Source organism: Rana temporaria, chromosome 1, assembly GCF_905171775.1.
Source record: "Rana temporaria chromosome 1, aRanTem1.1, whole genome shotgun sequence".
Lineage (NCBI taxonomy): Eukaryota > Metazoa > Chordata > Amphibia > Anura > Ranidae > Rana > Rana temporaria.
The window spans coordinates 215,411,297-215,428,393 of NC_053489.1; the positions used below are offsets into that span (position 1 = coordinate 215,411,297).

Here is a 17,097-nt window from a genome sequence, read left to right on the forward strand (position 1 = left end):
GCCAATGTGCCTGTACGTGCCATTCTGCCGACGTATATGTACAGGCGGCGGTCGGGAAGGGGTTAAAATAATTAGTTTAAGGTTACTAAGAAAACAAAACATACACCAACCAGCTGTAAAGCAGGCATGGATTTTGCAATTTTGCTATTCTTCAACCACAGATTGCAAGAATCAATTGCTCAATTCCCCCCATTAACAGTCAGTGCAATCCCTTTGCACAGCACTATTGTGTTCTGCTAGCAGGGAGCCTTTCCCCGCCGTCAGAATACAATGATCACTGCTGGCAGCTATAGCCACTGGCAGTGATTGGGCAAAACTTTGGACATACTTCTCTTTAACAACTGTTACAATAAAAGGTCCATTAGGCAGGTAGTGCAATGAGTCAGCCGATTCATACACTTGCATCATTTAAAGAAGCAGTCATGCAAAACCATTGTGTAGCCCAGCAGAGATGCCAAAACCTGCATAGGAATTGAGCAATATGACTGGCCCATGTATAATATATATATATATATTTATATTTATTTATTTATATATATAAATTACAAACTATACATAGAAACAGGTTCTTATAACATACACATAGATTTAAAAGATAATTCAAATTGATTTCTTTTACAGCTTTATGTATGTAAAAAAAAAAAACACACACACACTAAACAAAAAATTGTACGTTGCCTTTAAAATAAATGTGTATTCAGCCTGAACTTCCTAAACTAGCTATTAATACAAAGCACTTGATGCACCTATAGGCTGTTCATGCCATCTCATATCTTCATAAGATATTCATATATGCATTTTAACAATTCCCATAAAAAAGGAATGTGTCTGCACATAGATGATGTGTAATCCATCTCGGGGCAATCTGAAAAAGGGTGACTGTTCACATACAAAAAAGGGGGCATAGAGATCGAATATAGCCACCCTAAAACAGGAAGTCCTGAGTATAACAGAAAAAAGCTTGCCTTTGAGAAATGAAACAAATAGAGAGAGATAGAAGGTACATTCTACTTATAGACATATTTCATTTATTTTATAAAAAAAAAAAAAAAAAAAAAACACACACACACGTAAAAATACAAAGCAGGATTTGGTCAGAACAGTAAATTTCAGCAGTTCTGACATACAAAAAAAAATAAAAATGTTATATATATATATATATATATTTTTTTTCACACACACACACACACACACACACACACACACATAATATATATAAAATATACACACACATACTAAATTTACCTCTGTCAAGAAAGTTTTCTGAGTTTGTTCATCAAACTGTATAAGCTCCTTTATAACCATCACTTTCCCAGTGGCTCTGTGTGTGACCTGTAAGTAGAAAATATATTTTTTTGTATAATGAATCTGTATGAAAGAGGAAAAAAGGAAAAAAGGAGAAAGGAAGAAGAAAGAAGAACAAAAACACAGAATCCAACTGGTCTCCCGCAAGCTCATATCATAATGTGTTTTAATCAGTTAATGCACTGCCCAAAAAACGGATCCCTCCATCTTCACCCGGTCTTTCTTCCAAAATCACAGGCTCCAGATGTTTGAATGGCTGAGCCTCGACGGCATCACTTCTGCACATGTGTGCAGGAGGCACAGTTGCGACATGCTGTCCATCGAGAGCACAGTGTGCATGCGCCGGCGACGTTACCACCTGCTACACAGGTACATTTTTCCTTAACAATGCACATTTAGTAGCCATTTATTATACCTACAGGTAAGCCATATTATAATAGGACAAGATAAAGAGACCATCTACTATCACTTTAAAAAGGGGGGGGGGAACCTGATCTACAAACCACTCACCTTAATGGCTCTTCCAAAAAATCCTTTCCCTAGTTCTTCACCATGTAGCAATTCACATGGCCGGAAGATCTGCTGAGTTGCCCCTGTGCAGCGCAGGGATTCCGATCGGTACACAGAGCGAGGGTCTTTCGGGGAACACGGCCCTGGAGAACGGGTGTTACTGTTGCTGCGTCTGCATGTGGGGTGAAAAGTCATGGACACGTCAGATGGCAGGAAGAGAAAGGTTTGTGTGGCTGGATGATATACAAATCAAAAACTGACACAAAGACAAAAAGAAAATTTAAAACCACAAATAGTGAATTTCTAGAAAAAATGATGCCAAGAGGTATTTCATGCACTATTAAAACACCAAAAAGGCGATTTAAGCTGGCCTTACAAAATTAGCCAAGATCACCTGCATAAGAATGATCAGGCCTTCAGGGTATCCCATTTTCATCTGCACATCCACTGTTGGTGAATGCTAGGTGAACTTGTCCCTACAGGACACGAGTGTTTTTAGTACAGTAAAGGAAGCCTATGCAACTGCCCGCTTTTTCCCATCCATTGGGTGTGTGGGTAGGGTGACCTCTCCATAAGTCCACACTAATGTTGCAGCACAATGACTGCATAGGTCTAGTCCATGGGTGCTCAACCTGTGGCTCTCCAGCTGTTGCGGAACTACAATTCCCATGAGGCATTGCAAGCCGCTGACAGGTACAAGCATGTCTCCCAAAGGCTGAGGCATTATGGGAATTGTAGTTTTGCAACAGCTGGAGAGCCACAGGTTGAGCACCCATGGCTCTAGTCCATCAGCGGGGAAATGGCTGACATTTAAATCCCTTTGCGCTGCTCTTTTGAGGTTCCCTATTTTTCTATCACATAGAACAGTAGTTGTGTTACAGAACCTTGCAAACACAGGTTATCCGTTTTGTGCTTTGTATGGCCAGCTTTGGATCACTAGAGTACAGGTAATATTATAGTACAAGGAGTACTGATATTAATAAGATCGCAGGGTTACCTATTAGAGGGAGAGGGGAGGGTTAATAGATTTTACTAGAGCTGGTAGAAATTTATGCAAGAATAAAAGTTGCTGATTTTGGAAATGTAAATGAGATTAAAATAAAAAAGCAAATCGAACAGTGAAGGTAATCTGACCGGATGGAGCACCGCTTGGCGTTTTCGTTGAGGCCCCTTGCATCCCGAGAGTGAAGAGAAGGAGATTTAGGGGGAGCGCTAGTCACTGGGGACACCAGTGGAGGGTTGTGCTCTACCAGAAGCTGCAGGGTCCGGTCTGAGCAGGAAAGCAGTTCATCAGCCTGAAGGAAGGGTGTAGGAAGGGAATTAGAAAAGGAGGAGATGGCACATTACCAAAATCACACACATGAATTGAGCCTTCATGCCGACAACATCTAACCAGAGCAGATACCCCCATTCTGGACAAAAACAATGCAACTCCTAACCTCTTTAGGCGGTAATGAAATGGCAGGAGAGCCATTAATTTCCAAGATGCGATCCCCAGGGTACACCAAGTTCCGTGCCTCAAATGTTACTCTGCAATTGCATGGAAAAAAAAAAAAAGGGTAAATAAAGATTAGATTAAAATAAATACACATTCCATTTTTTTTTTATCTTTCTTCCTAAAAAAAACAAAAAATAACAAAAAAAAACAAAAACAAAAAAATTAAAATAAAAAATAAATAAAAATGTATTGGTTGCAAACACTAAAAAGACAAAAAGGTGCCTACTCACTCGGTGACCTGCATGTCCTCCACTGATACAGAGAAGCCTCTATCGCCAGTTGCGTTAGGAGGCAGACGTAGAAGGGTGAGCATGTGGGGCTGCTGTTCCTGAGCCGATTCATTGCAAAGGCCCTCAAAACGTGGCTGCAGAAGAAGCAGCTTTTGGCACGGACCACTATAGAAGTAAGCAACATGGAAGAGCATTAAAAACAATATGACTGTCTGCATATTTGTAAGCTTACACAAATAATTGTGTGGGCAAAATAAAACCAAAAAACATGCAATGTACACCATGCGACACATTTACTAATATTTCTGTTACAAAATCCTCCCTATAAAACTGTAACAGTAGTTAAAAGTTTCCTATAGCAAATATGATTTGAGCAGAACTGGTGCTACAATACCATTTTGACAGCATTTAACTGCCTCCAAAAAAAGAATCTCAAATTCTAAGTCACAGTGTCCCAGAGTTATTTATTTGGTTAAATATTTCCAGATTGCAGGAACACATATCCTCTTTTTTTTAAATGTTTCCGTTTCCTTTTGTTTACTTGGATGAGAGATGTAAAGCATGTGATTATATTACTTCATGCAAGTTCTCTGCTATCAAGACTGCCAAAACTGCGGACAGACCTGTCCACGCTTATAGCGACCATACGTTATGCAATCTGATTGCATTCTCTCCTTAGGGATCATTCACACAAGCGCCTAAAACGGAGAGAGAGAAGAAAAAGAAAAGAGAAAGGAGAAAAAGAGAAGGGCTGTCCATAAAAAAGTAATAGAGGGGAAATCTTCCAATGGGGACACTAGTTCTGGTGACCTGGGGGGCCCCCAAGGGAATTCCTAATTTTGCAGAGATTTCTTCTCACTTCCTGTTTGGCTATGGGACAGGAAGTGAAGGTAAATTTCCACAATGAGACAAAAACATAAAAAATAAATCTGACAGGGGTTATGAACCTCCCTTATGCTATCCAAAAAAAAGTTTTGCCTATAGTTCTACTTTTAAGGAGATGTAAAGGCAGTTTTTTTTTTTTTTATCTTAACTACTTAAGACCCGGACCAAAATGCAGCTAAAGGACCTTGCCCCTTTTTGCGATTCGGCACTGCGTCGCTTTAACTGACAATTGCGCGGTCGTGCGACGTGGCTCCCAAACAAATAGAGCTTTCTTTTGGTGGCATTTGATCACCTCTGCGGTTTTTATTTTTTGCGCTATAAACAAAAATAGAGCGCCAATTTTGATAAAAATTCAATATTTTTTACTTTTTGCTATAATAAATACCCCCCAAAAATATATAAAAAAATAATAATAATTTCCCTCAGTTTAGGCCGATACGTATTCTTCTACCTATTTTTGGTAAAAATAAAATAAATAAATATTTTTACTAATGGCGGACTGCGTGACTGCGACATTATGGCGGACACTTCGGACAATTTTGACACATTTTTGGGACCATTGTCATTTTCACAGCAAAAAAATGCATTTAAAATGCATTGTTTATTGTGAAAATGACAGTTGCAGTTTGGGAGTTAACCACAGGGGGCGCTGATGGGGTTATGTGTTCCCTGAAGTGTGTTTACAACTGTAGGGGGGTATGGCTGTAGGTGTGACGTCATCGATTGTGTCCCCCTATAAAAAGGGATGACACGATCGATGCAGCCGCTACAATGAAGAACGGGGAAGCCGTGTTTACACACGGCTCTCCCCGTTCTTCAGCTCCAGGGACCGATCGCGGGACTCCAGTCGCAATCGGGTCCGCGGGTCCCGGAGCGGGTCGCGGGCACGCGACCCACGGCTCAGTACTAGTACAGGACGTACCTGTACGTACATGTGCCCAGCCGTGCCATTCTGCCGACGTATATGTGCAGGAGGCGGTCCTTAAGTGGTTAATGCATTAAGATTAAAAAAAAATATTCTGTGTGTAGCAGCCCCCCCCCCCCCAATTACTTACCTGAGCCCCATCTCTCCCCAGCGATGTTCACTTATGTCTTTGCTGCCTCCTGATTGGCTGAGACACAGCAGCGGCGCCGCCATTGGCTCCCGCGGCTGTCAAAGTTAGTTAGGCAAATTAGAAGAGAGGGGCGCGGCCTGGTAGGGGCACCGTGTCTGAATGGACACAGGGAGCTGTGACTCATCTTGGGTGCCCCCACAGCAAGCTGCTTGCTGTGGGGGCACTCAACAGGAGTGAGGGGCTAAGAGCAGAGGAACCCAAGAAGAACAGGATCTGGACTTCTCTGTGCAAAACCAACTGCGCAGAAAAGGTAAGTATACCATGTTATTTATTTTTTAAGCTTCTATACATTGGTATAGCAATTGAATGAAAATGTGTTGCAGTTGAACGAAAGGTCCATGATGGGTACATCAAATGCTCATTTAAACAATTGTTAAAAAAAAAATTAAAAAAAAATAGCAGTGTAAAGCCAGCTTAACTACTTGCTGTCCTTAGGCCCTTTAACCACTTGCTTACCGGGCACATATACCCCCCCCGCCTGCCCAGGTGAAATTTCAGCTTCCGGCACTGCGTCGCTTTAACTGACAATTGCGTGGTCATGCGACGTGGCTCCCAAACAAAATTGACGCCCTTTTTTCCCCCCACAAATAGAGCTTTCTTTTGGTGGTATTTGATCGCCTGTGCGGTTTTTATTTAAAGCGCTATAAACAAAAAAAAGCAACAATTTTGAAAAAAAAAATCAATATTTTTTACTTGTTGCTATAATAAATAGCCCATTTTTTTTTTTTTTTTAAATAATTCTTCTCAGTTTAGGTCGATACGTATTCTTCTACATATTTTTGGTAAAGAAAAAAAAAAAAAAAAAAAAATCGCAATAAGCGCTTACAAAATATGGGACAGAATTATTATTATTTTTTTTTTTTACTAGTAATGGCGGCGATCTGCGATATTTTTATTGGGACTGCGACATTATGGCGGACACATCGGACACTTTTGACACATTTTTGGCGCCATTCACATATATACAGCGATCAGTGCTATAAATATGCACTAATTACTGTATAAATGTGACTGGCATTAAAGGGGTTAACACTAGGGGGTGAGGAAGGGGTTAAAGGTGTACCTGTATTGTGTTCTAACTGTGGGGCGAGGGGGGTGACTGGGGGAGGTGACCGATCTGTGTCCCTATGTACAAGGGACACAGATCGGTCTCCTCTCTCCCCTGACAGGACGTGGAACTCTGTGTTTACACACAGAGCTCCACGTCCCTGCTCTGTCATTACCGATCGCGGGTACCTGGCGGACATCGCGACCGCCAGGCACGCGCATCGGCATCTCGGGGACGCGCTCGCGCGCCCCCCAGTGGCCGGAGGAATCCAGGACGTCATATGACATCCTGTTGGATTTTTCAGAGCCACCGTGAAGCCGTCATTTTACAATGACCCGGGGCTCAAGTGGTTAAAATATCCTAGACTTCAAGACTTCATGCATTTGTTCAAAAAATTTGCAGCCGGCAATCGATTGTCAGTGAAAGTGCCCAATCATATTTACCATAGTGAAACGGGTCCCCTGCTCTGCTGCCACTTATGGCTTTCCCCTTTCCCTGTGGAGCCAGGACCAGTAAACCTGCCAAACAATGATAGCAGGAGGAGATCGAGGAACATCCCTTCCCCAATCTTCTCTGCAAGTAAGGAAGTGATGAGCATTTTGTCACTTCCAAGTTCAGAGCTTTTACTCCCAGGCTACTGTAACCAGGGAAGCAGCTAATCAAGAATGATCTGTGTTTGATTAGCTATAGGGGAGGGCAGAGACGGGGGAAGGGGAGACATTGGGTGTCTCGTTAACCCCCCCCTGCCTTGTGATAGCAAAAAAAAAAGTTATATTGGTAAAAGGTTTGAGTGCCTCCAGTAAAGGCATTCTTCCACTAGTGACTTCTTATTTGTCACTCACCACATTAAATTAAAGACGGTTAATGGGAAAAAAATAAAAATAAATCTATACAAGTATTGCTTTTAGGAAGTACAATTTATTGACCGCGCATTCACTCCTTGTCGGGTACAACGAGTGAACTGATTCTAGGGCTGCAACAATTATTTTCATAATCGATTAGTTGGCCGATTATTATTTCGACTAATCTTTAAAAAAAATAAAAATGTGGTGTATAATTTAGTCAATATGTAAAGTAAAAAAAAAAGGCAATTTATTCCTAAATATCCATATGCAGTGGTAAATATAAATACCCAAAAAAGTAATTGTAATACCTTTTATTACCTCCAGTCTATCAGCCTCCCACCTTCTTTGGGTTCAGATGCCGATCTTCCCTGCACACAGTCTTTAAAGTGTTTTTTTTTTTTTGTTTAAACATGTTATACTTACCTGCTCTGTGTAATGGTTTTGCACAGAGCAGCCTGTGTTCCTCCTTTTCTGGGTCCCCCGCTGACACTTCTGGATCCTCCTGCCTTCAGAGTGCCTCAAAAGCAAGCTGCAAAGTGTAATATAGATTGCCCCATAGCAAGTCAAAACTTCTCACTTCCTGACCAGGACGACATGTCCCATGAGGCATTGCTCCTCACACATTCATAAGTTCTCAGGCACTGACTTACATGTGTATTGAGCTGTATGTGTGCTGCACTGTATTTCCTGATCTGTAAACAAATAATGCATTCTGTATGCAGGCAAACTAATCGGCTGGCCGATTAATCGATTCTGAAAATAGTCGACAACTATTTTCAGAATCGATTAGTTGACGATTAATCGATTAGTTGTTTCAGCCCCCGATTCACAAAATCAGTGAACCACAGAGTATGTCATTTAGGTTTCCAAACTACCAAGGATAAAGCAACCGATCAATCATTATTGGCTGGGTTCCTAAACCGAACAATTTTTCACATATCTGGAAATCTACATGTATAATGAATGCAATCAAACAGTATGTGCTCATTATACAATTGGCTGATCTTCATGTGTAGTAGTGCAGCACAGTTCTGTATTTTACTTCTAAGCTCAGCTTTATGGAAAGAGTTTGGTCAAAAAAGTTTATAGTACTTTTGTAAGAAAAAAAAAAGTAAAACAATTGTGATAATTTGATATTTTAGACATTAAAATGCTATTACAATAGCATTTTAATGTCTAAAATATCAAATTATCACAATTTTTTTTTTTTTTTAATACAGTGTATAAAGTATAAATACAGTGTATAAAGCCGATAAAGTGTATGCAATGTTCACTCACCGTATGCCTGCATCAGTACATATAGAACAAATCATCTAATCAAAAGCTTACCAAAACACAAAAAAGTACAGCAGGTACAAGTGTTGCATGGGTTATTAAAATGAAGCTTACCACATTTACATACATGAGTATATATATATATATATATATATATATATATATATATATATATATATATATATATATATATTTTTTTTTTTTTTTTTTAAAGAAATCATGCATAGAAAGAGCACAGACACCATACAAGACAAAATCTACAATTCTCACCAGAAAAGTGCTGTACTGTCCACTAAACTAAACGACTCGCCCTCCTCGATCACAGCTTTACAACCAGAGCATGAGAAGCATTCCGGGTGGAACTTGTAGTGGGAGACCACCTGAAAGAGAATGCAGAAGACAGAGAACTCCCAGTGTGAGTTACCAAGATACATAGTTAGGTGAGGAGGAGATGTATGGGGAAACTGTATATTAATACTGCAAGAAAAATACAGAATACAAGGTTTGTACAAATTTCCAAGTTCACATTGTATGGGCAATATGTGTGCTTCAGGGATGTACACTAAAGTGACATTAAAGTGGAGGTTCCACCAAAAAAACTATTTTGCTTTAAACTGTAGCTTACGACGAAAAAAGAAAAAAAAAAAAATAAGATTTTTTTTTTTTACTCATCTGGAAATGCCTGTTGCTATGCGGTTCCCTCGAAATCCGACTTTGAAACCACCTAGGATTCCGACATCTCCCTCTAATGCTCCTGGGAATTGTGTGTCATCATTTCCCAGGATGCAGTGCGTCCCCATCCAAGACTTCCAGGAAGTAAGTGCCTGTAGGCTTTACAATGCCCACAAGCAAAATGACAACGGTGTAGATATAGTTTTCTAAACTATCTTTTTTGAATATCTATGCGGATCGGCGGTGGATTGTAAAATAGCAAGTGACCAGATTTATATTATAAAAACGCAGGATGAAAGGACATACATTTAAAAAATGCTAATTGTGGTTGGAACTCCGCTTTAAAGTGTTACTAAACCCAGGACCCTGCATTCACTATATCTGCTCTCCCGCAGTACATGGAAATGCAATTATTTTAGTAAATATGAGCTGCTAAATACCTTTTCTCATCAGCAGTATATAGCAGTCTTGTGACGTCTATCAGTGTCCAGCAAAGCAGTGATTATTAAAGCTTGTAGGAGTAGTTTTTTTATTCTCTCCTCATTGTCCAATGAGGCTGCAGGACCACTGACTATCTGCATGTTATCAGCACAGGGCCAATCAGCACTGTTCAGACACTCTCCCAAAAAAAAAAAAAAACCCTCTAGCAATACACACCAAACTGAGCATGTGCAAAGTGCCCTCAAGGCTCTGTTCTATCAGCAGATATATTGGGAACTGTGGAAGGGGATGAGGATCAGAGAAGACAGGATCAAACAACTTTTTACACAATGCAGAGGATTAACCTCTTAGGCTACACAGCGAGTATAACAAGCATGCTTTACTGCATACACATACAGATTTTACCGATGTGGGTTTAGTAACACTACATGTGTCTTTCTGATGCTGGCTAGTGCATTTTTTTGGTTCAGTTTGTAGGCTGAACCAAAAAAAAAATCTAACAGGTTCGTCCATCCATGCTATAGATCAGGGGTGTCAAACTGGCGGCCCTCCAGCTGTTGCAAAACTACAAGTCCCATGAGGCATTGCAAGGCTAACAGTTACAAGCATGCCTCTCACAGGCAGAGGCATGATGGGACTTGTAGTTTTGGAACATCTGGAGGGCCGCCAGTTTGACACCCTTGCTATAGATGGATGAATCCCCCTGCTAATGTATTCTGACAGCTGCGGGCAGAGGCTGTCAGAATGCCCGAACAGTGGCTGTTTTCAACCTACAATTTGACACCCAGATTCTAAAAAAATGTTATGTGGAAAAAATCTTAAAGCCCAATGTGCAGGGTGAGGGGGGCTGTACTAGAATTAGTCACATTTTCTAGCAAGTTCAAAGGCATACTGTAAGTAAAAAAAAAAAAAAAAAAAAAAAAAAAACACAAACAAAACAAACAAACAAACAAACAAACAAACAAACAAACAAACAAACAAACAAACAAACAAACAAACAAACAAACAAACAAACAAACAAACACACACACACACACACACACACACACACACACACACACACACACACAACAAGAAGGCATTTAAATGCCATTTGATTTTTCGGTGTTTTTCTCAGTGATTTTGTTAAGTTGGTGACAGGGTAATTTTAAAAAGGAAAACTGTACCTTTATAAAACTCTTTTAATACATTTTCCCCACCTGTCTGAGTGCATCCCACTACTAAAAGTCCCAATTCAACAGTCATCACTGTGCAGCCCCACTTGCCCGTCTGGCACGGCCGATCTAATAATGCGAGTGGCTGAGCTGGAGAAGCCATGCAGTTCTGATTTCACCTGCTGCATGCTTTTTTTGGGGTCAGTAGCTTCAAGTATTGAAGTTTGATACAATATTTTCAATCAGCATGGAAGCAATAACAGCCTCATGTTTTAATGCAGAATTCCAGCACCTGTCTGCCTTCCTTCCATGTCTCCTACACAGGTCAATAAAAACAGCTGAATTCTTTTAGAAATGTCAAAAGTAAACCTGTCATTAAAAAAAAAAACATGAGGGCTTTAAAATCATGCCAAGTCACTGACCCAGAACAGTTCCTGCTTTGCTTTCCTACTCAGCAGGCTGATCTGTCAGAATATTCTCTATGGCAGTACAGAGGAAGCAGGTGAATGCCAAGAAAAAGAACTTGGGATATGTGCTTTTGTTTGCTTTAAGCAGTTTTTCCATCCCATAAGGCTACATTCGCACAGGTGCATAGGGGCAGCCAGGGGAGGGTGCTGGTTAGAATTGTTACATTCTTGTTGGTGACATTAAAAGCTGCAGGCACTGTGTGCGACCAATGACAGATTTGTACTCTGTATAAATCAATGGCCGGCGCCACTGCCATTTGCATGCAACAACTCATCTCAGCGTTTACACGCCAATAAAGCCTCCAAACGACCCTGGGTGGGGATGGTGTGCATTTAGGCCGCAGAGTTCCAGAAGCAAACAAACTGGCCACAGGCAATATGCAAGTTTGTATGCAGCCATAGCAATGAGAGTTGATGTGTCCAGAGGTGGTGTTTAGCCATCTCTGAACGCAGCAAGTTATCCATCCCCATGCCAAGACTGCTTTCACACCGTTGCTCTGTGGTCTGGCCACAGCAGAGATGTACCCGCAGCTTTCATGCAGTTAACCTGAAGTTTCCCTACAGACTTTCTATTAGCTTGTGTGGTTTGGTTGCGTTTTCTGAAACTGCACCAAAGACGCAGCATGCAGGACCTTTGGTGCACTTTCAGAAAATGTGCTACCTGATGGAAAGTCAACAGCAAACTACAGGTCACCCGCATGAAAGCCATGGATACACCAGAGCTGCGGCCAAACTGCAGCACAGCAGTGTGAAAGTGGCTTTAAGGCTAGGTTCACACAATGAATCGCACAGGAATGCACACTGCATTCCTGTGCAATTTACAAGCGATTCAGTGCAGTGAGATCTGAGCCCATTCATTTGGTCATTAATTTATTCATTCATTAGGATGGCTTCACTCTGCCCTGCTAAGCTTTTGATAAAGCGCAGCTAACCCACAGTTTGCATGCGTGTTAGCAATGCTTTCCCATAGATTTCGATCAGGTCCTATGGTTTTTGCGCAATTTCAAAAAGCACACCAAAACTCCTGCATGTGGCATCTTTGGTATGCTTTCAGAAAGCTTACCACAACCGTGGGACCTCATAGAAGTCTATAGAAAAGGGCAGCTAACACACATGAAGACAGTGGGTTAGCTGCGCTTTGCCCAAAGCGCAGCAGGACCACACTGGGTTGGTGCGAAGCAGTTAAGAACAAAAGATGATCAGGACAGCCGCACTCCAATCCAATGTAACTTTAATGTAAAAAAATGGAAACGGGCACTACAAGTCACAGCAACGGAACCTAGGAGAGGTGACGTGTTTCACACTAACTTCAGTGTTTACTCATATGAGTAACACTGAAGTTAGTGTGAAACGCGTCAGCTATCCTAGGTTCCGTTGCTGTGACTTGTAGTGCCGTTTCCATTTTTTTACATTAAAGTTACGTTGGATTGGAGTGCGGCTGTCCTGATCATCTTTTGTTCTTTTTTGCCATGTGCATTGCTAGCACCATCAGTTCCTGAGAAGAAGATTGCACCCAACAAGACCTGCCTGGAGCAGCAATCTCTATCTCTTTATAGTTCTTGGTGTGAAGCAGTGGCGGCTGGTGCTCAATTTTTTTTTTGGGGGGGCGCAAATAATTGCTGCCAGTGTGCCCCATCAATTGCCGCCAGTGTGCCCCCCTGCCTGGCACTTACCTGTCTCGCCACTGTTCTCCACACTCTGAGTCTTCCATGTCTTCTCCTGTCCTCTTCCCATCATCTCTGCTATGATTGGACACCTGATAGGCGTCCAATCACAGTGCCTGTTGCTTCAGCCAATCAGGTGACAGGGTAACCAGACCAGAGCACCTGATTGGCTGAGAGGCGGGTCAGTGTTAGAAGCGAATATATCTCTTCCCTCTAACACAACACTGTGTAAACAGCGAACGCACAGCATTGCGCCCACTGTTTACCATTTTGGAAGCCTATTAGAGCGCACGGCTCTAATCAGGATGCCTATTAAAGCCAACAGCTCTAATCAGGCGCTTCCAAAAAAAAAAAAGCTGCTGTAATTCAGATGCCCGGCGCCCGATAAAGGGCGGACACCTGAACAGGGGGCGGCAGCGACGAAAATAGATAGATTCATGCAATGCATAAATCTATCTATTGGTGATAGAGCGGTGCAGGAGAGAGGGGACGGTGCTCCTGCGCCCTCTATGAACGTACTGCCACTGGTATGAAGCCACCCTTAAGTGTCAAAAATATAAAATATGTCGATTAACCACTTGCCGACCTCCTCATGTAGATATACGTCAGCAGAATGGCACGGACAGGCACATGTACGTACCCGTACGTCCTCTGCTTGACGTGGGTGGGGGGTCCTATCGGGACCCCCCCCGCTACATGCGGTGGTCGGTAAGCCTCGGGGAGCGATCCGGGACGACGGCGCGGCTATTCGTTTATAGCCGCCCCGTAGCGATCGCTCCCCGGGGCTGAAGAACGGGGAGAGCCTATGTAAAACACGGCTTCCCCGTGCTTCACTATGGCGGCGCATCGATCGAGTGATCCCTTTTATTAGGGAAACTCGATCGATGATGTCAGTCCTACAGCCACACCCCCCTACAGTAGTAAACACACACTAAGTGAACACTTAATGTTACAGCGCCCCCTGTGTTTAACTCCCAAACTGCAACTGTCATTTTCACAATAAACAATGCAATTTAAATGCATTTTTTTCTGTGAAAATGACAATGGTCCCAAAAATGTGTCAAAATGGTCCGAAGTGTCCGCCATAATGTCGCAGTCACGAAAAAAAAAAAATCGCTGATCGCCGCCATTAGTAGTAAAAAAAAATAAAAAAAATAAAAATGCAATAAAACTATCCCCTATTTTGTAAACGCTATAAATTTTGCGCAAACCAACCGATAAGCGATTATTGTGATTTAGGTAGAAGAATACGTATTGGCCTAAACTGAGGGAAAAAAATGTTTTATATATGTTTTTGGGGGATATTTATTATAGCAAAAAGTAAAAAATATTGAATTTTTTTCAAAATTGTCGCTCTATTTTTGTTTATAGCGCAAAAAATAAAAAAACGCAGAGGTGATCAAATACCACCAAAAGAAAGCTCTATTTTTGGGGAAAAAAGGACGCCAATTTTGTTTGGGAGCCACGTCGCACGACCGCGCAATTGTCTGTTAAAGCGACGCAGTCCCGAACTGTAAAAACCCCTTGGGTCTTTAGGCAGCATATTGGTCCGGGGCTTAAGTGGTTAAGGTCCAACTCCTGGAACCTTGAAAACTCACCCTTGCAAAGGGTCTGCGCCCATCCTGCAACTGTTAAATTGCTCATCTAGGAGTAAAAAAATAAATAAAAAAAAAATAAAAACATTACTGTCCCGATCCTCCTTGCTGTTAGGCCGGTCTACACAGCATTTTCTTCCCCATGCTCCAGCATTCTATGACAGAATGATACCGAGTGATGAACCACAGCCAGAGCACAGGGGAGCCATGTCTGCTGGTTGAGCAGGAGATCGGGTAAAGTGCTTTTACTCTCCCCTAGAATAAATTAGCATTTAATCCATGCAGTGTGGGCGCAGCTCCTCTGCAAGAGGGAAATTTTTGATTTCCAGATGTTGGGCATTAAAATTTTTTTTTTCAGAAGTCCAGTTTTTCACATGGCAGCATTTCCGCAATAAGTACTAATAGCTCCATCGTCCACGGAGGATTGGAGGAGTACAAGTCAGGAAGAGACCCCATGAATGTTTTTAGGGTGAAGCAGTAGATATAGACCCCTGTCTGTGGTGAAAGTGTAGAAAAGCGTTCATGGGATTTGCAGATTTTACCATAGCTGGTCCTGTTAGGCGTAGTTTGCAGCTCACACATTGCGCTGGCTCTACGATCCACGGCTCCACAGGGTAAAGAGGTCCTGTTGTGTCAGGTTTTCTGGGGCTGAAATGAAGAACAAAATAGAAACTTTATTGTGTATTGCTGGACACATACATTACAGCTGGATTTTTTAAATTTACTAGATTTGGTGCCACAATAATAACAGGCGGTGGTTCATTCATATATAAAACAATTGTGAACGTAGATGATCTGGCAACGTATTCATTCTTTCTAGCATAATGTAAAGTATTTGGTGACCACATAATGTTTTCTATGAAAGGCAGTGAGGTTGCACAAGTAAAAAACACCCTGCTTGGTTGATAACGTTACATGCTTCTAAAGTGCATTAAGCAGCTGCTATCTCTCACTACAGATTTCCTTTAAAAGGAAACGTGTGCCATAAAATGACACACAACTAATGCATGCTGCAGAATTCGTAATACCCAAGTATGATAACGTAAAAATGTAAAATTAAATAAAAAAAAATAAATGGAATGGAATTCAATGGAAAAAGAGTGCTGAACGTAACCGCGCTTTGCTAGAGCATTTTGAAAAAACAATGGTGTGTAGGCAACGTCGTTTTTGAAAATGAAGTTTAAAAAACGTTGTTTTATTTCATGATTTAAAACGTTGTTTTTTTTCATCACATAAAGTGATGGTGTGTACGCGGCATTAGTTTCGATTTTTTAAATTTTTAAATGGGGTGCTGTGTGCAGAGAAACACTGCTTTGGGTTACCAGCTTAATATTTATCCTTGTATTGGTAGAGTTGTGTGAGGGTATTTTATAACATTTTTTTTTTTTTTGGAGTAGAGTGTTTTGTCCTACTCTATCTTATTTTTCCAGGGTCGAGACTATCTGAGGGCCTTGTGGTAAATATTAGCCGTTTTCCTTGGAATGCCGTCTTTATCTCTCCTTCCCTTGGTGGACCGGAGTGTATTTATCTTTACCAACTGTGATAATGTTTGTATTGTTTTTATTTAATTTTATGGTTTGTGATTGAGTCAGGGTATGCCCAATTGGCTCTGTTTTGTACTTTTTTTTTCTTATGATATATGCAAGGCCAAATTTTTATTTTAGGAATTAGGATAGCGTAAGGAAGACTAATGCCATGTACACACGATCAGTTTTTCCGATTGACTTTTTTCATCGGAAAAAACGATCGTGTGTGGGTCCCATCTGACTTTTTTCCCCATCGGTGTTAAAAAATAGAACATGTTTTAAATTTTTCCAATGGAAAAAAAAAAAAAAAACGATAGGAAAATTCCGATCGTCTGTATGGAATTCCATCTGAGAAAAATCCATGCATGCTCAGAATCAAGTCGATGCATGCTCGGAAGCATTGAACTTAATTTTTCTCGGCTTGTCGTAGTGTTTTACGTCACTGCGTTTTGGACGGTTGGAATTTAGTCTGATAGTGTGTAGGCAAGACTGATGAAAGTCAGCTTCATCGGAATTCCGACTGAAAATTCCATCGGAAATCCGATCGTGTGTACATGGCATAAGGCTGGATTCACACCTATGCATTTTTAGTGCATTTTGCACTACAGAACATGTTCCATAGGAAACCATGGTAAATGGACTGTAGTGTAAATCTGCAAAATGCACTAAAACTGCTTAGGTGTGAATGCAGCCTTAGGGCTTGTTCACACTATCTCAGTTTAGCTGCATTGATCTGCATCTGCAGTGAGCAGGTGGCAAAGGCAGCTCAACGTGCAACAGAAGAAGCACATGCAGCTTCCTGACACTGCTTAGCACTGTCAACCTGCATAAGGAACTCCTGTTATTGGCAGGATCTCTGGGGTAAGA

General features: G+C 41.4%; 1 protein-coding gene across 1 annotated transcript in view; it reads right to left on the bottom strand.

Moving 5' to 3' along the window:
• LIMK2 (LIM domain kinase 2) overlaps window positions 1–17,097 on the bottom strand; it is a 73,004-nt gene that overhangs the window by 26,294 nt on the left and 29,613 nt on the right. The window contains 7 exon segments of the mRNA XM_040349893.1: window positions 1,246–1,332; window positions 1,816–1,987; window positions 2,950–3,110; window positions 3,255–3,345; window positions 3,544–3,708; window positions 8,982–9,091; window positions 15,247–15,352. Coding sequence (XP_040205827.1) covers window positions 1,246–1,332; window positions 1,816–1,987; window positions 2,950–3,110; window positions 3,255–3,345; window positions 3,544–3,708; window positions 8,982–9,091; window positions 15,247–15,352 — 892 coding nt within the window.